Below are 26,005 nucleotides of genomic sequence, written 5' to 3' on the forward strand. Positions count from 1 at the left end.
ACTATACGGCCCCTGGAATACAAGTATAGAAACAAAACATTGCACTATCTCTACACATTGGGCGACAAAGTTTCTCAGACAAAAATCAAGACTGGAGATGAACATCTCCATGGATGAAGCAACCTCACAAATCGCGAGGGAAATTGTTGATTTTCCCTTCTTCCAATATGTCGTCGTTGTTCGTCTTGTAAGCTATTCGTATGCGCATTGCCAATGATTTCTGAATGTGAATCAGATAATATTGTAAAACAGCCTCCATTACAATATCCTCGAAACATATTGCTCCATAACAAGTATGAAAAAAAAATTTGATGGACAATTTTCTGTAATCTCATACAGAACTCTTGTTTAGGGATGACAAAACTCGGACCATCTGATGAATTCAAAACTAATATTCATAGAGGTGTGTCAAAACGACGAGTTCGAGCAATATTCGTGCATCCCACCCTATTACCGTCCCTACTTATATTGATGGGGCTAATGCGTTAAAACCGACGAGTTCGAGCAACATAGATTTTTAATCACTAAAATCAGATATATGAAATGATTTACTAAAGCTTTTCCTTGCTAAACCATGGGACTCAAAAAGTGTAACATAAGAGTCAAACTCAGTATACATACCTTCCCATGTTGGGTATTATTGACTTTCAAATTTTGTGTGATGGACCCGTCACCGCTTGCCGGCAAAGTGCTGCTGCTAGCAGGATCTAAATGCAGCTGAAGAAACTGCAGAGTTTAAATGCAGCAACTGTATCAGCACTATACACATTAAAAGGAAATGAATGAGAGATTCTATATGATAAGATTTACAAACTTTGATGGTTACTTTCAAGGAACACGACATACTATAAATTTTGTGAATTTAATGAAGACTCTATTTTCGGAACAAGAAAAAGGTTTTAGATGTTAACAGAAATCCATGAAAAAATAAATAAAAAAAAAGCAACAAAGAGCCTAGGAACTTTGATATACCAAGTTTGTGCCACACCATTACCAGGTGTGAAACTTGCTATATCTGATTATATATTTGTACTAATTGATTCTGATTGCAGTCATGTGAATATATTGATGGTGTAACTATCACTGTAGTTTTAGCTTTAGAAAGAGAAAAAAAAGCAACAGAGAGAATTGATAATGAAATACCCACCTGTAGTAGACAAAAAAGAAACCGATTATAAATTTATAAACTATGGGTAGAGGAAACTCAATAATGACGATCTCGAGTTACCTTTGGGACTGCTGCCTGGAAAAGAAAATCATTATAAACATTAGGTGACAGATTTGTAAAAGTAGCCAGGATGAATGTCGTTCGTGGGTTTCCTGGTTGCTTTGAGAAGTTGAACGTCATCCTCAAGGATCTGCTCTCATATGCAACTATGGATGGATAAGCTGGACCATTTTCCTCTGCTCATAGAAAAACAAAACTATAATTTTGGCAACTACAAGGCTGCAACGATCTGCCAGAGTTCCAAACTTAAAAATTTACCAAGCTTTTGAGTAATAGGGTCGAACGCATCCAATAAATCCATCATTCCAGCTGAACTTGCAGGAGAATCGGCGATAAGTAAGGGAAGTGATGCAAGACCATTTGAATTGGCAAGTGGTGCTTTGTTGTCCTGACCGGAGGATGATATGTCTAATGCAGATGGGCTGGTCTCTGCAGGAACCAGTGTTCCTATTGACAAAAGATCCAGCAGAACATCTGTACCAGCTTTTGGAGGATGACTTGTGCCTTAAAATTCAAAATAAGAAAACCAGATTTTTTTTAATCAGCAGGAAAGAAAATCAGGCACTGCAAGTAGTGAAACATTTAAGATTTTATGGCGACGCAAAACAAGGTTCTCTTAGAAAAAATATGACAATAAAAACAAGAAGATATATTTTCTTTTATCAGTATTACACTTCCAAAAAAGTCAACTTAAGTAATTAAGCAATGCAATCACCATTACACCCATTAAATTCCAAAACCAATTTGGAATCCATAATAATAATTATAGGATATCAAATTATATGAAAATATTACTCTTAACTATATTTTAATAATTATAAATATATATTATTTATTATCAAACATTATTAAATATAAAATCTTAAATATGATTTTGAAATATTAATTTTAAGTCTTAAACTTTTACATATTTTTGAAATTACTAATAATATTTTATGAGAGACTTTTAAGTTTAATTCTTAATGTATTATTATTATTATAACAATTGAAGGGTAAAATAATACTTTTAGACACTATGCTCCATAACACGATTTCAAACGGCCAAACATCTTAGTTTTCCCTTTTTACTCCATTCTCCAAACTAAACAAAATAAAACATATGCACTCTTTATTATATTCCCACCAAATAAAAGAGTTTAAACTATGGCCCAATAAAAAAAATTATAATATTTATGGCTATTTCATATTTTTATCTTTAATCATCTAAATCATATACATTAACGAGTATATTTAAACCTTTAATGTTCTTAAAGTATTGATATTTATACGGTTCCATGTCTTCATTTTTTAGAAGTTTCCACGTTACTTGCTATGTATGTGCTTCCTAAATCATACCATAAGCAGATGCTTGAAAAAAATAAATTTCAGTCAAACGCTTCTAGAAGATGCACCAGTATGCATCCCAACTAACCTGATAGTGCAGAAGCTGGGGATAAATCAATAGCAAGGAGATCCTGAAGAATATCACCACAAGAAGAGATAGGTGGAGGGACATCATCCAAACTTAGGTCGAGTAAGTCTCCAATAGGAGCTGCAGCTGGTTCAGCAACTCCATTAGGAAGATCACATGGTATGATGGTGGAAGTTGAAACAGCTGTTGGCAAGGAGCCATCTTTCCTTCCCCTTAAAGTCGTCTCATCCAAAATTGGCATCCTTTCAAGCAGAGCAGATCTGTACGGATTAATTTATCAGCTTTGTACTTCACAACAGAGGTTAAAATGCAGGAAATCTTCTAAAGGCAGTGACATAAACCATCATAATAAAGATAATACTAATAATAATCATACCTAATGTTATGGTACTTCTGAAGAATACAATTAAATTCAATAGATCGTTGCTGCAACTCAAGTAGAAGGCTCTGTTTATTCTGGAAAATTATATCCTTGATCCTCCTGGAGCCACCGTTCATTAAAATTTGTTTTTCTTTTTCATAATATATAGACAATAATCAGAAATTTCACAATAATTAGGATTCTAAACCAAATTGCCAAGAAATAAATTCAAGTTGGATCATGCTCAGATAGAGTTTGTTACCTGTAGACCAAGCAAAGCCAGTAGAAATGTATAACCATGGGGAAGGAGAGACAATAAATGATAAAATATCCACTTACTCTGAACAAGCAGGAAATCGAGAAGAGAGCTTAAACAGAGCAATCAAAGCCATTGCTTTAGTAGTGAGATCTGATCTATGATGCTTAATAGCAACCTCTATGGCATCCACAGCATCAGATTCCGTTACCTGCTTAGGAATTTTTTTTTAACAAAAAAAATTACAGCAAATTTTCCAAACAGAAGTGGAAGAAGTAGAGTGATAAATCTAAGCATTCACATAGGACACTGAGATAAAGGACTTTCAGCACATCATATAGAAAGTTAGAATCTCCTTGGTCTAAAAATCATTTAGGATCCATATGATCCCACGAGAAAACCCTACATTGAATGACATGCATTATTTCATCTACTGCAAGTAATCTCAAACTATGTTACTCGCACTCAGGTGTGGGTGTCAGATATGGTTATGTGCCCGCCACAGATATGGTTAGATTTTTTTAAGCTTTTCCATGTATTCAGAGGATCCTTGGATGCCATATTCCCATAGCATTGTATCAGACATGAATGTCGGACATGACTGCTTCATGAAAAAGGAAGAGTCAGGACAACATAGATCTCAAATTAGAAGCTTCCCCTGTGCGAACTCAGGTTCATATAAAACAGACCATTGCCTGCTGTGTTACCTCTTTTTCTGAAGATAAAGAAATCCAAAACGACTATAGTAAGTGCAAGCAAACTAATCTATGGATAAGGATGCACTTACTGTTATTGGTTCTTCAATGTCAAGCATCCCAACATTATTCACCAACATGTCACCATATTCACCAATACACCAAACTGCCACTCGAACAAGGGATTCCTTATGAAAAAACAATTTGCATTTAATAATTAAACTGATACAAATATCAAATTCTGAAAAGAAAAAAAAATCCAAAACAAACCTAAGAATACCTGTTCTGTTGATGCCTGGAAAGCTCTGTACAATGCCCTGACTGTATATCCATGGAGGTCAGAAGCATTACTTATGACAACGATAAGTGCATGCCAGACTTCATCTTTTACAAAATTTCCAGCCTACTAAGTGAAGGATAAATATCAGTACTATTGGAACATAATAATTAATAGAAACATTGAAAAAGCTAAGAAGATAAATAACAAATGTTGCATGTTAAGATCATGTGTGTTTCTGATTGATAGGACAGCTCGTCGAAGGGCGATTGAAACATAGTTTGAGATTACTAGCCAAAAATGAGAGTCAACATCCAACAGATGAAGATTCTCCCACCAAGCAAACTATAAAAAGAACATGCATTCTGCTACCAATGACCCAATCCTTTTCACCGACACTTTAGTTTCATGAACAAAATGAAAAACACCGACATATATATAGTAAAATGAATATATAGGATTGGGTAAGATGAACCTTTACTAGCTATACACCTCAGTCCCCACACTTTCTGGAAAATTACCATGCCTACTCTTCCCAATTGCTTCCTTATTATGCAGATTGAGAAAATGTTCAGCCAAAAGCCTATTCCAAGTTGCCACGAGGACATAGACGAAGCTACTTCTCCGGTTTGAATTGCTAGTCCTTAACAAGTTGCTAGTAGTGGAGGCTTGAAATCTTATATGGATTTCATCAATCACACTCCTAAATCCTAATTAACTTATAAAGGGCATCATAATCCTTCACTGTCAAATCCTAGATATCCTCATTGGTGTCACACTTTACAATTAAAAGGATTAAGATCATACCAGAAACCATCCAAGTTGCAACACAAGCTAATACAAATTGAATGGCCCAGCAAATTTTGAGGCCTAAGCCACCACTTCTCAATGGTCAAAAGCTTAAATTCAAGTTCTAGGGTCACTTAAGGCCTTTTATGGTTTCCACTTTTCAGCCTTTGATAGACAATGGATCAAAGGCAACAAGCAGATAAAAGTCATAGCTGAGACAGGTTCCACCATTAGATTTAACTTGAGAAATCTAGTGGGTGAACTAGTGCAGTTTGACTGCAAATTTGGTATCACTTGAGAAAAGATACCAAAAAAGGTTATTAACATTGAAATTTCTTTATATAAACCACTACTTAAACAGGGTAAGAATGTATTCACTTTCCTTTGAAAGAATTTATACACGAGGTCATATGTTCTACAAAGAAACTTGGTAATAAAATAAAGGTTAAAACATGTTTCACACCAGCATTTAATGGATTCCTGCAAAAAGTTGGATCAAACCAAAGACTGAAATAATCACATCAGTGATCTAGAACAAAAAATAATGTTCTGAAACACCTATAAGGAACAAAGATTGCAGTGGATGCAACTCAGACAAGAGAAAATACAGTAGCGGAACAGAAACATGGACAGAAATGAATTTAGTAGAATTTGAGAAATAATGCATCTTCACTCCAATCATATAACAATGATATGTATACTACATATACCTCAGAGAGGACCTTGAGCATCTGATCAATGTACCAAATTTTCTCAGGGGAAAACCTGAGGCAATGGAAATGATTGTTAATTCACTAAACAATGCTGCAAAGAAATTACAAAATCTTTCAGCATCCTTCCCCTGGCCAACATAAAAAAGTTTTCTGATAAACCAGAAGAAAACATTCCAACATAAGAGACAGATAAAAGGAACCTCAATAAATTTAATAAAGGTAGCAAACCATTAAAATCATCATATTAAATCAATTGTATGATATAACTTCCTTCTCCAAGAATGATAACCAGTCATTTTATTTCCTAAAAAGGGGTTTGGAGGAAGGATTATATACAGATATGCAGCTAGATACATCCAAAGCACAAACATGAAAATATTGAACCAATAAGACAAAGCATATAAAACAACAGTAAATATAACATACACAAGGAAAGCTAAGGTAGCACTTCTTATTTAATTAACAAGTAGCTTTACTTACTTTTCAACAAGGGAGCATATCTTGGCAGTAATATCTCCCTTAAATTCTTGATCACTTACTTCCAAATATTCAATTAGCTCTTTCGTGAAAGGCTTTACATTGCTTTCATTCACTAGCAAGTATACAAGTTCAAGTGCCCTTTTCTGAATTGAAGCATCTGAATCCTGGAAATATAAAATCTCGAATAAAAACTTATTCAGATGCCTAAAACTTACATTTTGACAATAATGACATTTCAGTCCACATCAAAAGCAACAAAGAAAAAGGTGGAAACATCTTTTTTTATTGGTAGAGTACCAAGGCTCAGATTTAGGATATCTACGAAATTCCTACTCCACTCTACCCCTGATCCAAGCCCAAGAGACAATTCTGGAAATTATTATATCTTCAAATGAATCCCTATGCATCTGTCCAAGTATCAATCAAAACAAGAGTAATCAACCAAAAAAAATCATAAGAGTGGCATGTAAGAAAATTGAGGGTTCTCTATGGAGAAAGCTGACGACAATTCGGAGTTTAATTTCACTTAGAAGATTAATTTATTTGTAACTTATCTATATTATATGATTAAGATTCAATTTCTTAGGAGATAAGATAAGTTTAAGAGATACAGGTTAGGGAGAAGGGAAACCTAGACTCTAACTTGTAATCCACGGCCTATAAAAATAGGTTGTGCTTTCTGTTTTCCAATAAGAAATTAGATCAGAAAATTTCTTTTTCTTCTCTTGATTACTTCCTTATTTCTATTCTCTCGATTTCTCACATGGTATCAGGCTAGGTTATCAAACCTAGGAAATCATGGAGAATCCACCTACATCATCATTGGAGGTCAGTTCAGACTCCGACAATCATCTCTCCAACACAGTCGTCCACACCTCACCCAACAGCAGCCATGAGAATAATCCCTTGAACATGCGGGTACAAAAAGGTACTATTTCTTTTGCCAATACGGCAAAAAAAAACAATAACTTGAGATCTTGGATAATTGATTCTGTAGCTTCAGAATACACAACAGGGGATCTTTGTTTCAAAAATTCAGCCCATGACCTAGTCTCTCAACTGTTCGAATGGAAAATGGATCACTCTCCAAAGTGGAAGGGATTGGATCAGTTCTATCAACAAAGGCCTCATTCTATCCTCAGTCTTTTATGTTCCTAAATTGACTTGTACTCTTATTTTTGTTAATAAGCTATCTAGTGAATTAAACTGTGTTACTAAATTTTATTTCAATCTTTGTGAATTTCAGGCAGTGGATTTGAGGAGGGTGATTGGCAGTGCTGAATTGTGTGGTGGTCTCTATTTGCTCGAAGGGAATGCTTCTCTACATGGACAAATTCATTCAAGTTGTGTTTCAAAGTTGTCATAATATCAAATTTAGCCCCTAATGTTTACCAAAATAATCATTTTGGTCTCTATTCTTTTTTTTGTTGAGCATTTTGGCCACGTTTCATTTTGGGGCAAAAAGGCCCCTCTATGGATGAAAATCGTTAGTTAAAAAATGATTAATGTTCCAAAATTGAGGGTTTTTAACCCTAAAATGAAACATTAAGGGTCAAAATACTTTTAAAAAAGAGAGTAAAAGTCAAAGTGACTATTCGGTGAAATATTAGGGGCTTTTTTGCCCTAAAATGAAATGTTGGGACCAAAATACTCCAAAAAAATGACTATTTTGATAAACATTGGTAAGAAGACTATTCTTATTGACTATGTTGATGATATTATCATAACAGAAGATGACAGAATAAATCATCAAGCTAAAAGGTCGATTTGTTGTCAACTTTGAATTCAAGGACCTTGGTGCTCTCAAATACGTTCTAGGGATAAGGTTGCTCGATCTAAAGCATGAACTGTGATCTCTCAAAGAAGGTGTATCCTGGACTTGTTAACCAAGACTGGTATTCTTGGGTGCAAACCAACAGAAACTACCATGAACGCTAATATAAAATTAAGGACGAATGGAGTTCTAGTTTACGAAGAGCAGTACCAAAGATTAGTGGGCAAGCTAATCTATCTTTCACACACAAGACATTACATTTTCAATAAATATTGTAAGCTAACAAATGAATAATCCACGAGAAGAGCATCTAGAGGTTGTAAATCAAATCCTCATATACTTAAAGATGACACCCGGTCACGATTTACTTTCTAAAAGGAGTAAAAACCGTGAGGTTATAGTGTACACTGATACAAGTTGGGTTGGAGAGTTAACTAAAAGAATATCTACAAGTGTCTATTGCTCCATGTTTGGGGTAATATTTGTTACATGGAGAAGCAAAAAGCAAGTTGTGGTTTTAAGAAGCAGTGTAAAGGCTGAATTTCAAGCTTTTACCTCAAAATTTGTGAAGGAATGTGAATTCAGAGACTGTTAAAAGAACTAAAAGTTGATTTTAAAAATTATTTCAAGGTGCAAAGTGACAATCAATCAGCCATAAGCATTACCAAAAATCATGTTCATCATGATAGAACAAAGCATGTAGAAATTGACAGACACTTCATTTTAGAGTAAGTTAACAATGGGACTATTGAACTAAACAACATTCCTATTGAAATGCAGCTTGTGGACATTCTTACTAAAGCTCTTCCATGTTGGATTAAAATCCAAGTTGGGTTGTATAACATATACACACTAACTTGATGGGAGTGTAGAAAGCTACCGATAATTAGGAGTTTAATTTCACTTAGAAGTTTAATTTATTTGTAACTTATTTATATTATAGATTAGGATTCAATTTCTTAGGAGATAAGATAAGGTTTAAGAGATAAAAGTTAGGAAGAAAAGAAACTTTGTAGTACTCTAACTTGTAATTCACAGCATATAAAAACATGATACGTTTTGTTTTTCAATAAGATTTTTTATCAGAAAATGTCTTTTTCTTCTCTCGATTTCTTCCTTTTTTTCCTATTCTCTCGATTTCTCACACTCTAAAGAAAAGAAGAGATAAATAGAAAGAAACCAGAGAGATGACTATCGGATCTTTATCTTTGGAAAATATAAAAGATCAAGCGACATCTAAAGAGAGAATCCTCTCTGCAGCAAATAATAAGTCTCATTCCCACATATATGGTGTTCACCAAAAGTAACAAACAAATAACTTAACAGAGAAATAGGGTAGCTAAAAGGAAAGCAAAAGAAAAAGTCCTTGGGCTTCTTAAACGAGAACTAAATAAGAAACCTATTGAAATCATCAATGATGAAATTATATATCATGAGGCATCACCTTTACACATTCCAAAATAGTTGCTCTATGCCTCTGAACTGCTTTAGCTTCCACCACAATAGCCTTCATAAGCATGTTCAATCCAACATACCTGAAAAAATGCTAGGTTAAGTTCCATAATATAATAGAGGAGCAAAGAAATAGTGTAGATAGGGATACGGGAAATCGAGATAAGATTTGAAAGGAAAATACCTGATATTGTTGTCACGATTTGACAAGAATCTTCCCAAGATATTAATAGCAAGCACACGTAAACCTCCATTATCTTCAATGCTCATGATGGTTTGAACACATTCATAAAGAATAGCATTTCCTGCATTTTTGTTTGACTCGGTTCTCGATGCCACCTAAAAAGAATATGACCATATAGAAAAACATGTAAAAGTGAAACCCTTCAACTTACTGAGAGATGAACCATTGTTTCTTTTTCTCTTTTTTTTTTTTGAAATAGATGAAATATTGTTGAATTGTTCAAAACCATGAAAGGAGTTCTCCAACAATTTTAGATTCTACTTTCATTTATATAGATCAGCTTTAGAAGCAATGTCCAGTATACCCAAAATTGTAACCTTTCAATTAACATGCTCCATACAATTTCATAAATGTTTTTTTATCATGTCAAGGAACAAGATTTCAATGGAATGCCCAGTTTATTTTCTACAAAGGCCGGGACTTTTATTTTTCATCATGCAATAGCATTTTAAATCATAAAACAAAATAACATAACTCACTCCAAGAAAGCAAACACTTTTTCCTTTTAAAAAAGCTTTTTTAAGAACTTTATAAAGATTTTTTTTAATGATATTAATTGCAAGCACGCGTAAGCCTCCATTATCTTCAATGCTCATGATGGTTTGAATGATATTCAAGAAAATAGTATTCTAGAGACAACTATGAAGGGGTTTTTAACGAGACCTCCTACTTCTATAAAAAAAAAAGTATTCTAGAACAATTCATAGAAGTAGAGGAACTCTTCCTGTTGGACGAAATGATAAAAGAATACCAAGAAACACATCTACAAAAACTACGTACAGGAATCCACAAAGATACAATCCAATTGATCAAGATGCACAATGAGGATCGTATCCATACGATTTGCACTTCTCGACAAATCTAATTTGTTTCGTTATTCTAAGTGGTTATTGTATTTGGGGAATGAATAACTTCTTGTTCTTAACTCTTGGGGTTCAAGAATTCCTATATGATTTAAGCAAAAATGATGAGCAAGCACATAAATACAGCAAAAGAAAGACAGAAATAAAAAATTTAAAAAAAGAACTGTGATGTAGTTGCTAATTGGCGAGATAAAACAATATATGTAATACGCATTATACTTGATACTTCTTTCAGGACAAAACATATTACAAATAAAAGAGATAGGTCAGCAGAAAAAGCTTCAAATGTTCAGAATTGACCTGGGCTAGTATGTCAGTCATACAGTCACTAGCATCAGCATCACCCTGTCCCAATAACCGCAGAAGCATAAGCAATCTTATATGAAGGAAAGGATCTGTAATGCCAGCAACGTCATACTCAGGTGAATAGGGACTGTTTGCGATATCCCTCAGAGTTTTGACCAAACCTTCAGTACAGTTCTGCATTGATGATAAAAAAAGCTATCATCTTTTCACAGGTAAAGAAAATAATCATATAACATTAGCAGGAAGCGAGGAACTCAATATTTAAAAGAAGTTCTACTCATTACTGCTTCTTTTCATAGTCACAGATCTTGTTAGGTAGAGAGTAACAATGAACTGAAAAAAATGTTAAAAAAGCCATAACCAATTACCTCTCTAAAATATTCAAGGGCTTCAGAACTGACTTTACAAAGACCTGTACAGAGTTGAACTCCAGTTACTAGGACTCCATGATGTTTTTCTTTAAGTAGTGAAGCAGCAGGATACATAAAGTTCTCAACCAGGTCCGGAACTTTCTTTATGATCCGTATGGAGCACAGTGCTGCCTACAAAGAACAGCTAGTTAAGAGGAGTCAAAGATTGCAGTCAGAAAACCAAAAACCTAGGTGCATGCTAAGAATCCATAAACAAAAAGCCAATTGACGGGGGAAGGGGGGGAGAACAGTAGGAAACCTGTTTAATCAAACCAATACAACAATAGAAATGTGAGTAATTTTAGATGAATCGATTTAGTGCGTCATAAAAATGACTTCACAGAATGGCTGGCACCAAGCAATAGATGTATTTCCAGCAAATCATCAAACAAGCAAGACTTTCTTGGAGTCGATAACACATACGAGTTCAGACTCGAGGTCTGTCATATGATTCCATTGTTCCCTTGAGTGATTACATGCAGTAAAATCTTCTAGATAAGATAAATGGTAAAAAAATATCCAGATTTCATAGAAGTACAGGGCATTTGAAGGTCGAGGAACACCGTTAAACAAAATATCACACTTTCATGAAGTACAAAAATAATTACATGTTACAACTAAGGTCTCAGTCATGAGGCATGCAGTACTTACATAATGGGTTCACGTGGTGATTTTAACTTATGTATTGACAAATTACAAGGCACTAAAAAGAAAAGAAAAACCATGATACTAGAAGAGTCCAACAAAACAGCACAAAACTTTCCAATTCCTGTAGAAGAAAGGCGGATGGAGAAGTTGATATCTACTAAGAGGGATAATCAGAGCATTGTTCTGGCATAAGAAACTCACAATTCCTAGAATAGAATTCCCTTACCCCCTTTATTAGGCATATCATTGAAATCAGAATCTGTAGCCAACAGGCACTTCGATAAAGATAGGACACACTTACTTTCTTCCGGATATTTGGATCTCTAAACTGCAGCAATCTTTCTACATCCGGTGCAAGATCACGGGCCATTTCTGCAGAACTAATATTTCCCAGAGCACAAAGAGCAAGCCCTACAATATACTGGTTTGAGTGGTTGAGATCTCTGCACATGAGTTAAGGTTCCTGCAAAGTAAATCATATCTCTCCTTTTCTTATTTTTACCCTTAGTAATACCGGTGTATCAGGGGCAAAGTTATTCATCCAGAACAGAAATGATAAAGGGAAAAGAAAATAGGAACAAATAAGGTTGAGAAAAGTCTACATGCAGGATACTGCTTTAATGAATTTGTGACCAACATCAGAACCTCTTGTCTTTCGTCTAGAAGCAACATGAGACCAAGATATCCAATCCTCTTCTCTGGAAATCCAGCTGACGCAATCAACTTTAGGCACTCCATTTGGCCAAAATGAGTGGGATACCCAAGCATGTGAATGAACATAAGCTTTGCTAGGTTACGGTGCCTATAACCTTGATCATTCTCATTAATTGCAGCACGAATAGCAGCACACTCTTTTCTTACAACAGCACGTTCTTCAGCTGCAGTTTTGCATGCACGTATGGCCCGTATCATGTCCCTACATTGGAGTAATGATTTTGACCATTTCCAATTAATAACCACTTAAACTATAATCAAGTCATTAATTTGGATTATAGAATATTGCCCAGGACAAAAAATGTACAAAATATGAGTATGTTATCAATTTAATTCATTTAACAAAAAACCGAATTCCTACTCATGGATGGATCATTTAAGAAAAAGAAAAAGTATTCTTAGAAACCAGCCATAGGTCCTCTAACTAAGAAGAAACTTTTCAAACTATCAAAACCTCAAACCTAAAATTAATTGCTAATAGGTGGAGGGCTTAAACTTTCGATATAAGATTAATAGATGTAGGGTAGCAACACTTTACACTCCCTCTCACATGTTGCTCATATAGCACACACGTGGACAATCTCAATTGGGCTCATCCACATCACATAGTGTTAGGCAAGAAGAAGAACATAACTTAATGTAGGCTCTAATACCATGTTATAGAATCCAAAACGTTGATGAGAGTGTTGAGTTCTCTAATACCATGTTATAGAATCCAAAACGTGATGGGAGTGTTAGGTGATGTTACTCCATATTGGTTAAGTATAGGTTTTCTTTTGATCATGTATAAAAATTGGCCTTTTCGCTTATTGCCAATTGGTTTAAGCTGGTTGATTGGCCAAATATCTAACAAATATGGGATAACTTTGATACTTGACAATTAGTGAAAGGACCCAACTTAAATATAAAATCACATGAAATGAGCATTTGACACAGTGAATAACACCACTTAATACTCGCCATTCTTGTGTAGCTTAATAGGCCTATGTGTGGACAACCTCATCAAGAGTCATCAATCTCACTCAGGGTTAGGTAGGAAGAATGGAACACACTTGGCCTCTAGTAGCATGTTAAGCATTCAACCTACAACCATTTAGCAATAAATGGAGGGGGCCCAACTTTAATATAAGACTCAAAAAAACTTCATACATAACAGACGCTAAATAAACTAACTTAATAATCCGCTTCAAGCATTATAGAGGCTAGAACCCTTATATTGCCTCCTGCACAAGGTGGAAAAAAAAGTGCTTGCTAGAGTGAAATAAGGTGCAATATGTTTGTGTGTCTGATAAGCTTAAGATATATGATTATACATAAACCCTAAAGAATGGCCTATTTTACCTACAGAACAAGTACTATTTTTGGCGGCCAACATGTATGATTTCTTTATGTTCTATTTATTGTTGATACCCTTTCTTACTAGTAAAGGTACATCTAATGAAAAAAAGCTAGAAATAGAAGAAACTAAAGGGAACTTCAATGAAGTTGCATTTTTTTATGCTTGTCGCCTTATAAAAAGAGCATGCCAAGGCACATCAGGAATGTGCTTGCTTGAAAGGGTTTGAGGAGCCTTTGGTGCTTAGCTCTAAGGTGCAAGGCAGAGGTGCATCTAGGTGCACGCCTACGTGTGGCTCACAAGCCCTACTCATGGACAACCTTCCCAGGGGTCATTGCTGGAATAGGAAATATTAACTTGTATGTAAATATAGAAATTCGAGGCCACAGGAAAGGACAACCAAGCAGTTAATATAGGATGTGAAATCCATTTTCCCTTTCTCTATTTTCATAAAATGTTACATTAACTAAGAGACGCCTTTCTCCATTATATATAATCAGTTTTTGTAAACAGTAGTGAAATACAAGTATTCACCGATGCTTAAGAAAGAGGAGACCAAATATTCCATAAAAGCAGCACCCAAAACTGATCAATCCATAGAGGGAGCACCTCCAAATAAAATTATCTGATGGCTAAAGACAAGGAGATTGAGATCTTCACACTAATAAAATATGGAGAAAACTTGGTAACTAATTCAAATAACAGAGAATTCCCATGACAATATCATTTAACCCAGATTCTGTTGCTTATCTCAAAATTTATTAATCATCCTAAATTTATATAGGGCCGAATACAACTATTTAGTTCCATTGCAATAGGCACGAGAACCTTCTACAGTCACCAAGCAGTCTTGCCTAGGAAAAGGAAATCAATTTATACTTGTTTACTAAAAGTGTGATAAGTTCTAAAATCATTTCGAACATATAGCCACAAGAATTAAAGGTACAACCATGTAATCAGGCTATTCGAATTGTCTTTGGTAACCATATTGAAAGGGACACCTGAGTATATGACATGCCTTGGACTGAAAGTTATATATTTAATACCACTCTCTCAAATTATTACCGCTAGTTAATCAGCATTTAACTGTTTGATGTAATATCTATGTTCCAAAACACGCTATATAACTTACATATCTATAATGCAGTAGTAGAGAAGTAAGGTTTCGGTACTGAACTGGTGCCTGGTGGTACCATTTAGGTCCCCTCTCTAGAAAATGGTACCTTCTGACACTAACGCTATTTGGCGCATCATTTCATATTTTAAATATTCATAAAAAAAAGGTAGATTAAGCTACTCTCAAACCAATTACTTGATGTTATACATTTGCACGCAACTAATTTAAGCATGTAAAAAACAAAGGGAAAAAGTAACTAGAAGAGCCAAATTATGAAACCAGATAAGCTAAAAATCTCCACTATGGATCTAAAATTCAGACGCAAACATCATTTTAAGTAGCACAGACTAATATCGAACTCCCAAATTGCAGTCATGGCAATAAAAACATACGCAATTTGGAAGAGGGGGAAAACGCATCTGTTTCCATAAAAAAAACATCCATTCTAATAAGAAACCCCGTGTTCTTGATCAGATTTTCAAATTAAAAGGGAAAGGAAGAATTAAAATAAGAAATGCGTAACACAAGGAATCGGTGCCCACCGTAGACGATTACCAGAAGAGAAAGGATTCATTATTGCGTACGAGGTCGAAACTGGTGTAGAGAGCTGAAATCAGATCCAATCAAATCAAAACTAAATCAAACGCTGCAATTAAATCAACCCAGCCAATTAGCGCTTATTTGTAATGAAATCGAATTGTATTCGTAAATCTAAGAAGCTTTTTAAGATCCAAATGTTGGAATTCGGAGATCAAAGAATACAACCAAACTTTTGGATTTGACCGATTGAGAAAACGGAGTATCTGTATTTTCTATACATATAAACTGCAAAAGGAAAAACCAAAAACGGGAGCACTCAATTTTTCATTTGCAATGGTGAGTGGCTCACCCGCAGGTAACGTGAATAAATTGCTCGAGTTCTGCCATTGGGTTAAATTTCAAAAATGGATCTTACGGCCCCTTGTTGTTACGTGTGAAGGCGCGATTTCAACGGCCACTGAGAGGTTTTCAAATAACGTCGAGGAAGGAAGACTATGTCCGGTTCTTAAACGGTTTTACATTTTATTTTTAATCGGTATTCGGTCTTGTCCGTGGATCAACCGGTTCACACGACTCTGATGAACTTAATTTGTATTGCGTTAGAATATGCAATCAGTTATTGTGGCCACTAATAACGTTTCAAATGAATCTAGTTTGATATATATATATATATATATATATATATATATATATATATATATATATATATATATATATATATATATATATATATATATATATATATATATTAAGTTCATTTATTTACTCTTTGGCTTAATACAAAATAAGTGATTAAACAATGTCTCGAAAACGTTTTAGTGTTTGAAGAATTTTTTTTGCTAAAATTATGTGTCTAACGTTTTTATCGGAGCACTTTTAAGTGTTTGGACCGTAACGTCCGTCAAATGACATGTGTTACATTCTGATAATTTTGAGAATTTATTTAAAAAAATTAAAAATATTTTTATTATTAAAAAAACAGCCCGTGTACCCCTTGCTCTCCCCCTTCTCCCTTTCCCCTTTCCTCTTCCATAGTCGTCGGTCGGTCAACTGTGACCGTTCCCGCCACCTTCATTCACACCGACTTCAATCTCTGATCAAACCCCCGTTGGTCTTTCGTCTTAAAGTGTCACCGTTTGTCGTGGAGAAGCGTTCAAAGGTTCATTAGATTTTAAGTCACCGTCTTTGTTTTTGTCGATTTCGGTCGATCTAGACGTCCATAAGTCACACCGTCACCACCATTCGAACCATCGTGCAATTTCGATCAAAACCCAAGTGTTCGGCTACGATGGTGGTCGGAGATGACCGACGATGGTTGATAATGGGATATTTTAGTTTTTATAGTTTTCTTTATAATTTCTTTAAAAATTTGTGGTTTTTTTATAAATAAATTATGTTTTTTTTAAAAAAATAATTTATTATTAAAAAATTAAAAAATATAACAATAAACACCTAAAAGTGTAACTAAGAAAACGTTAAGCACCTATTTTTAGCACAAAAAAAATTAGGAACCAAATCGTTTTTTTAGGTAAAGTTTAGACACTTATTTTTGTATTAAATCTTCACTTTTTAAAGATATTTTTTTGTATTTATTTAGATTTTTTATAACATATTTATGTTTGTTTATTTTTTTAGGTGTTCATGTTCGTTCGTTTAATGTTCACGAACATATTCTTTTAATACTTGTTTAATGTTGGACAACCAACACTCTCTTTTTCTCTTTATGACCACTGGTCCTCGAGTTTTTTATGCTTCATAGTTTAAACTCCAAAATTCATTTTATCTTCATTTTAGTCCCTATCCTAACCAATATTTAAAATATAAAAATAAGCATGAACCTAGCCACCTTAGTGATTAAGGAATTGTTGTTTTACCTTAAGGTTCTAGGTTTGAGGATCGTGTATGCAAGAGTTTTTAAATATATATATACATATATATATATATATAAGAAAAACGATAACCGAGTAAACGAGATTATAAACGAATCGATAAATAGACATATAAATGAATCGATAAATAGACATATGAATGAGTCGATAAATAGACATATAAATGAGTCGATAAAAAAGCTTATAAATGAGCTTGTTTGTGAACATAAACGAACCGAACACGCCTCTATTCATGTTTGTTCGTTTATTAAATGGACATACAAATTATATTCATACTCGTTTATTTAGTAAATTTTTATAATTTAAAAATAAATATGAATTCTGTAGACACCCGTTTTTGTCCGGGTCTACAAAAACATTATATTATATTATTATTTATTTATTATTATTATTTAATTATTTATTTTTAATTTTATTTTTTTTGCAGGCCCCACTACCCATCATTATCTCAACTACATGCACCCCACCTATTCCACTAAGCCCATGCCACCATAAATTAAGGGTGAGTAGTGGACACAATTACTTTCCCCCTGAGAATTGAACTCTATGCTCCCACTTTCATGACTTTTTATAACCCACCTTCATCACTTTTTTAATGGGGGGGCAAAAAGATGAACAGGGGAGGACACTGGGCGCGGGGTTCTCTCTCTTGGCCTTCTTTCTCTTCCTTCCATGGTCTCCACTCTTCACTTTCCAGCATCAAATGACAATCTCATTCCCACATTAAATTGGCGTTGGTCTCACGCTCTCTCGGGGCTAAAATTTCTCTGTCTCTATTCTTTCCAATACCATCTTTGTTACTTCACCATTTGAAACATCGAATCGAAGTAACACCAACCAACAACAACCCTGGCCATATTTGAACCACAACTCCACTAATCTAGGTGAGGCACTTGCTCCATCTCCGTGCCAATAAAAAGGAGAAGGAACTGAAGAGAGAGAGGTGCTATGGCCTATCGGCCATTGCACGGAACCCATTTCCCTTTTCTTCTTTATCCCCTATTTTCGTTTAGATTTGAGGGGGCTACTGGAATTAAAAAAATGCTAGAGAGAGCTAAGAAGTCTCCCAGTCCCAGAGTAATCATCAGCTGCCGTTTAACGAGAATGGTTCTCAAGACATGTTCATCTACCAAGTGTTGAACGAAGCAAACGCTCATGGCTCGAGAATCAACAACCTTCGTCAGTTTCATGTATCCCAAAGAAACCAAACTGCTGCAACCATGCTTGAACCAGCCAGGAACCACGGGGAAGAAGAAACGAGGCGACGAAATTTTTTTTTTGCTCTCTGGAAAGTTGCATTTGATTTATGTATTTATTTATTGGTTCTGATCCATTTCATTGGATCCTTTGATTATTATTATTATTATTTTGCGTTCATTAATTTTTTGGTTCCTTGTATTACCATTCTCATTAGTAATCTTCTTCTTCCTTGGTTCTGGTTCTCGAAAGTTCAAGTTCGAAGAAATGGCGGAGCGTGCTCTCACTTGCGTACACAGCCTCCGTGAACGTTTGGATTCCACACTTGCTGCCCACAGGAACGAGATTCTGGCCCTGCTTGCAAGGATCGAAGAAGTTGTTTTCTGAACAATACCGGTATTTCTGAGTCGTCAGGCTCTTCCTCTTACAACTTGAAGAAGCTGTCGTTTATGGGGCCAAACAGGAGCCTGCTTCTTCCCTTGGTATTGTGCCTCACAAAGGACATGATTCACTTGAAGTTAATGAAGATATGCAGTCGGCCCTAGCTCACCAATGGTGCATGATTATGATGTGCACTGCCAAAAATGAAGAAGCCCTTCAAATTGAGCCTCACTTTGCTGCGTATTATGGAAACATGGCAAATGCTTGGGAGGAAAAAGGGAATTGAAGAGAGAGAGACACCCATTTCCCAATCTAAGAATTTTCAATTTTCAGCTTATGTTCATATTCTCTCTTTTTTATATTTGTTAAGTGTGGGTTTCCCAATGACAGTATACCATTAATGAATCCATTTTCTTACCATCAAGTTTTGTAGGAAAAGAAGAAGGAAAGTTAACAATGACAGAATCCCAATCTCAAGGAGCCCCTACGTTGTTCTCTCCTTACAAGATGGAAAAGTTGAACCTTTCTCACAGGGTGGTTCTGGCGCCTATGACGAGATTCAGGGTGTTGAATGGAATACCAGGGCCGATGTTTGCTGAATATTACACCCAGAGGACGACTCCCGACATCTTTCTCATCACCGAAGGGACACTAATCTTCGACACCGGCGTAGGGTTTCCTCATGTTCCTGGAACCTACCATGAAGAATAGGTGGAGGCATGGAAGCCGATTGTGGATGCTGTTCATGCCAAGGGAGGCATCGTTTTTCGTCAACTGTGGCATGTAGGCCGAGCATCACATTCAGTGTATCAACCTGGTGGAGTGGCGTCGATATCATCAACAGATAAACTCATCTCAGACCGGTGGGGAATTCTTATGCGTGATGGGAGCTATGGCATATATCCAAAACCTCGACCACTTGAAACCTTAGAAATACCAGAGGTTGTGGAGCATTACTGTAAGGCAGCCTTGAATTCCATTCGAGCATATGCACAGAATGTGATGGAAAAGGGAAGCTACCTTGTGCAACTTGTGGATCCTGTGGATTACTTAAAGCGAGACATGTCATGGAAATGGTTCGCTGTTGTCACGCAAGATTGTTGTTGTTAAATGGTAACATTATGATTCTGGTAGACACTCATTTTGATTCTGAGTTTTTTTATAATACAGTATAGTTTTTGATTTTTTTTTATTTTTTAAATTATCTATTTTTAACATTTTTTAAGAAAAATCTTTTTTTTCCTCTTTTTATTTAATATTTATTTATTTATTTTTCAATTTAACATTTTTTTTAAACTTTTTAAGTCGTAATTTCAATCGATCAAAGGTAAGTATTTGAATCGAATGTTTTAAATTCTAATTTTAATTTTAATTTTCGCAATTAAAGACAACCGACAAATTAATTGGTACCGAAAGGGCGGTTCAAGGGTGCTAATCCTTCCTTGACCGTAACCGACTCCCGAACCCGACACATTTTTGGTAAAACGCAGATCAGGTAAGATGGTGTCCGACCCACCTAAATTCATTTTAAAATGGTCGGTGGCGACTCCAAATCTATTTTCCTAAGTCGAAGCCCGATTCCGGGGCACAACCGAAAGACGGTTCCGACAGCTTGGCGACTCTGCTGGGGACAGGTAAGTGAGTCAGGCCAAAATTAATTTTCGGTTGTCTTTTTATGCGAAAATTTTAATTTTAAATTTAAATTTATTTATTCGATTCCAATTATTTATCTTTGATTATTTTGTTTCAAATAAATAGTTGTACTGATGTTTTTTAATGATTTCATATTTTTTTCAAAATTGTCATCTCTAAGCTCTAAACCCGAGCTCCGAACCCGTTTTAAGTGGGGGTGAAAGCGACGCATTCGTGTGAATTTATTCACCGCATATGCCTAGCAAGTAGCATTCGGGATTCATATACCTTATGTCTTCGTGTGAATTTATTCACCGTGCGGACATAAGGGAATGTGTCCTCTCGAGTTTAACTTAGTCCACACAAGCTTGTAATAGGCTTAGGACTAAGGGTCTGGCAAGCCCAAGGGGGCACCGGCAAGGAGAACTCGAGTACCTTTTTAGAACCTAAACCGGGAGAGTGCAGGGAATTAGAGCTCACCCCAAGACCTCATTCCAAACCCTAGGATGCTTTGTTTCCTGCTTTATTTTCTGTTCAAAGCATGCGAACTAGACAAATATGCGGCTAGGATTTATTTGAAATTAGCATGCGGGATAGAAATCATGTCTGTGTAGGAATATTAAGCATGTTCAGGTAAATTATCATGTGGGGTAGGATTTTTTATTATTTTTTATTTTGATTTACCTCACTAACCCCTTTTATTTTTTTATTCTATTTCATTTTGTTTTCATCATTCCCATCATTTAAAACGAGGTGTTGATCCACCAAAAATGTGTTTGTTAAACGTAAATAATCTGTATTAATGGACAAAGGGGTTATAATACAAAGAGATAAAAAGCTCAGAAGTCCAACCGTGATCAAAGAATACTCAGAGGCAAAAGTTGCAGGGGCAAGACAAGGAAATGGTTACTGACCCGGAGAGTCCTTTCGAAAATTACGAGAACAAGATGGTGAAACCCTAGCTAAGCCGGAGACCATTCCAAGAACAGGTCGACAAACTTCGGATTGAGGGCTCCAATGGCACTTTCGTTTGGAACGAGCTCGGCATAGAGCGAAGGCCGGAGATGCAGTCATTTGAGACCTTTTTTGGGGCAAGAAACTCGTTACCCGCACAAGTTTAGCCAAAGGAACTGGAATGGTTCGACAAGATATTCAACCGGTGAAAAAGCGGAAGACGAATCAACTTTCCAGAGGCTGTACAGGATCTATACCATCAAAAAAGTTTTTTGTCTCTTCAGACGTAACATTTTTGTCCCCAATAAGGATTATTCAGAATAATAGGCACATTTTTCGGATCAATGCCTCGAACATTTCATGCATCATACATTCAGACATATTGTGCATTTTGTTATTTTTTCTTTACATTCGCATTATGATTCACTTTTTTCATTACATTCACATGTCTCATCAAAAATGAGAACATTCCGATCCTATGACATATAAGGAGCTTTACCAACAGTTGTTTGATGCACACGTGGTGTCCATGAAGCCCCGTACCCCAGGTAGTATGATGAGAATACTCATTGCGAAAATCATAGCGGAGTCCCAGGGTGCACTATCGAGAATTACTCCACCATCAAGAGAATCATACAGAAAATACGTAACAAGAATCGGATCGACTTCAACAACTTGGGGGCATCCAAGTGAGGCATATCATCTCATCATTTGAGCCATTCTGTTTGGATTTGTTTTTTCATTCTTTCCTCAAGTTTTTTCAAGGACTTTTAAATAAATTTATGTTGCTTTAATGATGGCGAGCAATAAATCACATTTGCAAACTTGCAATTCTTTAAATATCATTTGAATTAAGAAACTCTGTTAATGGTTCAAAGTTACGGATCTTTGACAAAGTAACATGATTTAAAAAAAAGGACTTTGACCTTATCCAAAATATACCCTCAAACACCATACCCTGCTCTTGTAATTAACCAATATACCCTTTTCCTTTCATAAGGTGCGGACAACACGGGGCATCATTTGCATATGACAATTACTATGTTTTTTATTTAAGACGTTCAATGACGATGATGATCTTTACAAATGAAAGAGTCGAGTAGGTGAATCCAGTTTAGGTCAGTTGCTTGAAAATTGAACTCTAAAGATGAGATTCCTTGACTTTCAAAAAACACCTAGGCTATAACAGGTTCTTCTTGACAATCTTATGAAATTAAATCCGTAAAAACTGAGCTATTCCGCTAAGGCAATTGGTTATAGAGGAAACTTGAAAGCCCTGGCCTTATGAGTAGATTACGTTCAAACCATGACATTGCTCGGACACTTGGCAATTCGGTGTTTGCTCCACTGCTCTTGTCAGGCTGAAGACTCTGTGATGAGATGAACCCTTCAGTTAACTTGATAACTGTGATTATAATATTAAGCTGTCCCTCTAAAGCAATTGGTTAAACGCCCCGGCTTTATGGATTCAGCTAGTCAGATAACGACAAATTAAATCAAATTTATCTAAGCGAGAAATTTTCGGTAAAATGGACTAAGGGAGTTAAGGAACACCTATTATAGTCAACTACACACGAGCACTCAAGAATTTCATTTTTAGACCGATGTTTTTGCACTGCCTTTGTTAGAGGAGCCTACAAAGCTTGAACAAATAGAAGATTTCAGAGGACTGAAATAAAAGGTCTAGTAAGTGATCATGCTAGTTGTGTCATTTTGTCCGCACCCAATTGAAGTGCCAAAGCATGTTGCGATATTTCAAAAAAAAATGACATTTTTTTTCCAAAACCTTATAAAGGAGGCCAAGCTAAAGCCAACCCATTCATTTGACACTGGTCAAAGAGCTGTAACTCTGAAAACGTTAAAAGAGCTATTGATTCCTTTGATATTCTTTGAACTCACGTTTATAATTTGATTCAATTGCGAATAATATTTTACAGCATTTTTATCGTTTTCTCTCCTGAAACAAGAAAAATGAGAAAAACATTTTCAAACAGAACAATCTCAGATATGAAATGTCTGTAAAGCCCAAGCTCGAGAAGCAAATGGGGCACGATCGATTCCATGGACCAGATTGGCAGACAAAGCACGAAGAGATAACACATAATTCATTCATATTGCATGCATCTTAGACATACTTAGGTGCGTCACATTCATCATTTTAACATACACGTTTTTGCAGCTTTTAGAGTCAAGTTTTGACTTCAGGATGAAGGATACTCGATTCTCAAGCGCCTTCAAAGAAGGATGGTGGTTGCTTAACTCGGCAGTAAGGAGCTACACCTCAACCGACTTGATATCTCAGAACCAATTTCAGATAGGTTCGAGAACCAGTTCAAAACAAATCTAGTTCGACTCAAACTCATCCATGAGCATCATGTTTCCAGTTAAAACTTTCAAGCCAGATTTCAATTCCACGACGGAAGATATCCGACTCAAAATTTGGCGAAAAGGGCCATCATTCATTTAAAGGAAATTTACAGCACAGCTTAAGTCAAGAAAAGTTGTTTGTCAACAAACAACTTCTCAATTTCAGAGCCAATTTCAACTTCACAACGAAGGATATTGGACTCGAGACAACGCAAGTTCAACTTCACGACGAAGGGACCGCTGGTTGTCAACAAACAATTTCCCAATTTCGGAGCCAATTTCAACTTCACAGCGAAGGATATTGGACTCCAGACAACGTAAGTTCAACTTCACAACGAAGGGACCGCTGGTTGTCAACAAACAACTTCTCAATTTCAGAGCCAATTTCAACTTCACAACGAAGGATATTGGACTCGAGACAACGCAAGTTCAACTTCATGACGAAGGGACCGATGGTTGTCAACAAACAACTTCTCAATTTCAGAGCCAATTTCAACTTCACAACGAAGGATATTGGACTCCAGACAACGTAAGTTCAACTTCACGACGAAGGGACCACTGGTTGTCAATAGACAACTTCTCAATTTTAGAGCCAATTTCAACTTCACAACGAAGGATATTAGACTCCAGACAACGTAAGTTCAACTTCACGACGAAGGGACCGCTGGTTGTCAACAAACAACTTCTCAATTTCAGAGCCAATTTCAACTTCACAACGAAGGATATTGGACTCCAGACAACGTAAGTTCAACTTCACGACGAAGGGACCGCTGGTTGTCAACAAACAACTTCTCAATTTCAGAGCCAATTTCAACTTCACAACGAAGGATATTGGACTCGAGACAACGCAAGTTCAACTTCATGACGAAGGGACCGATGGTTGTCAACAAACAACTTCTCAATTTCAGAGCCAATTTCAACTTCACAACGAAGGATATTGGACTCCAGACAACGTAAGTTCAACTTCACGACGAAGGGACCGCTGGTTGTCAATAGACAACTTCTCAATTTCAGAGCCAATTTCAACTTCACAACGAAGGATATTAGACTCCAGACAACGTAAGTTCAACTTCACGACGAAGGGACCGCTGGTTGTCAACAAACAACTTCTCAATTTCAGAGCCAATTTCAACTTCACAACGAAGGATATTGGACTCCAGACAACGTAAGTTCAACTTCACGACGAAGGGACCGCTGGTTGTCAACAAACAACTTCTCAATTTCAGAGCCAATTTCAACTTCACAACGAAGGATATTGGACTCCAGACAACGCAAGTTCAACTTCACGACGAAGGGACCGCTGGTTGTCAATAAACAACTTCCCAATTTCAACTTCGCAACGAAGGATATTGGACTCCAGACAACGCAAGTTCAACTTCACGATGAAGGGACCGCTGGTTGTCAACAAACAACTTCTCAATTTCAGAGCCAATTTCAACTTCACAACGAAGGATATTGGACTCCAGACAACGCAAGTTCAACTTCACGACGAAGGGACCGCTGGTTGTCAACAAACAACTTCCCAATTTCAGAGCCAATTTCAATTTCACAACAAAGGATATTGGACTCCAGACAACGCAAGTTCAACTTCACGACGAAGGGACCGTTGGTTGTCAACAAACAATTTCCCAATTTCAGAGCCAATTTCAACTTCACAACGAAGGATATTGGACTACAGACAACACAAGTTCTACTTCACGACGAAGGGACCGCTGGTTGTCAACAAACAATTTCCCAGTTCCAGAGCCAATTTCAACTTCACGGCGGAGGATATTGGACTTGTAACAATACAACTTACTTGTATTTCAACTTCACGACGAAGGATATCCAATTCCAGGCTCAGCTTAACGACGAAGGGTCACCCGCGGTTTCAACTTCATGACGAAGGGAATCGTGCACACAAGCAGCATCAATCTCTAGATTGGATTTCAACTTCACGACGAGGGATATACAACTCAAAGAAGGAGTGTC

General features: G+C 36.1%; 2 protein-coding genes across 2 annotated transcripts in view; one reads left to right on the forward strand and one right to left on the reverse strand.

The window, feature by feature from the left end:
• Nucleotides 1-15,980, reverse strand: LOC120120477 (AP-1 complex subunit gamma-2-like). Its single transcript, XM_039140113.1, has 19 exons — nucleotides 15,896-15,980; nucleotides 15,617-15,706; nucleotides 12,521-12,823; nucleotides 12,209-12,350; nucleotides 11,218-11,391; nucleotides 10,844-11,023; nucleotides 9,621-9,775; nucleotides 9,429-9,519; nucleotides 6,211-6,374; nucleotides 5,728-5,782; nucleotides 4,232-4,354; nucleotides 4,044-4,139; nucleotides 3,340-3,467; nucleotides 3,016-3,120; nucleotides 2,640-2,899; nucleotides 1,487-1,732; nucleotides 1,229-1,404; nucleotides 622-726; nucleotides 1-220 (listed from the first exon to the last, which is right to left on the reverse strand). Exons 2-19 carry the CDS (start codon nucleotides 15,646-15,648, stop codon nucleotides 125-127), a joined length of 2,631 nt encoding a protein of 876 aa, XP_038996044.1. The 5' UTR covers nucleotides 15,649-15,706; nucleotides 15,896-15,980; the 3' UTR covers nucleotides 1-124.
• LOC120120478 overlaps nucleotides 15,114-26,005 on the forward strand; it is a 17,515-nt gene continuing 6,623 nt past the window's right edge. Inside the window, exon 1 of the mRNA XM_039140114.1 lies at nucleotides 15,114-15,119. The gene's annotated coding sequence lies outside the window, so the exon portion shown is untranslated. The remainder of the gene's footprint in view (nucleotides 15,120-26,005) is intronic.

This window comes from Hibiscus syriacus, unplaced genomic scaffold (assembly GCF_006381635.1).
Source record: "Hibiscus syriacus cultivar Baekdansim isolate YM2019G1 unplaced genomic scaffold, ASM638163v2 tig00110339_pilon, whole genome shotgun sequence".
NCBI classification, from domain to species: domain Eukaryota; kingdom Viridiplantae; phylum Streptophyta; class Magnoliopsida; order Malvales; family Malvaceae; genus Hibiscus; species Hibiscus syriacus.

What these genes read in the sequence shown, in the direction of transcription:
- LOC120120477 (XM_039140113.1), bottom strand. Translation starts at nt 15,648, where the DNA reads ATGAATCCTTTCTCTTCTGGTAATCGTCTACG. An exon ending in CCCTTGAATATTTTAGAGAG is followed by an intron (nt 11,024 to 11,217) that starts GTAATTGGTTAT and finishes TCATCAATGCAG; the next exon opens with AACTGTACTGAAGGTTTGGT. An exon ending in CGATTTCCTGCTTGTTCAGA is followed by an intron (nt 3,121 to 3,339) that starts GTAAGTGGATAT and finishes CGGTGGCTCCAG; the next exon opens with GAGGATCAAGGATATAATTT.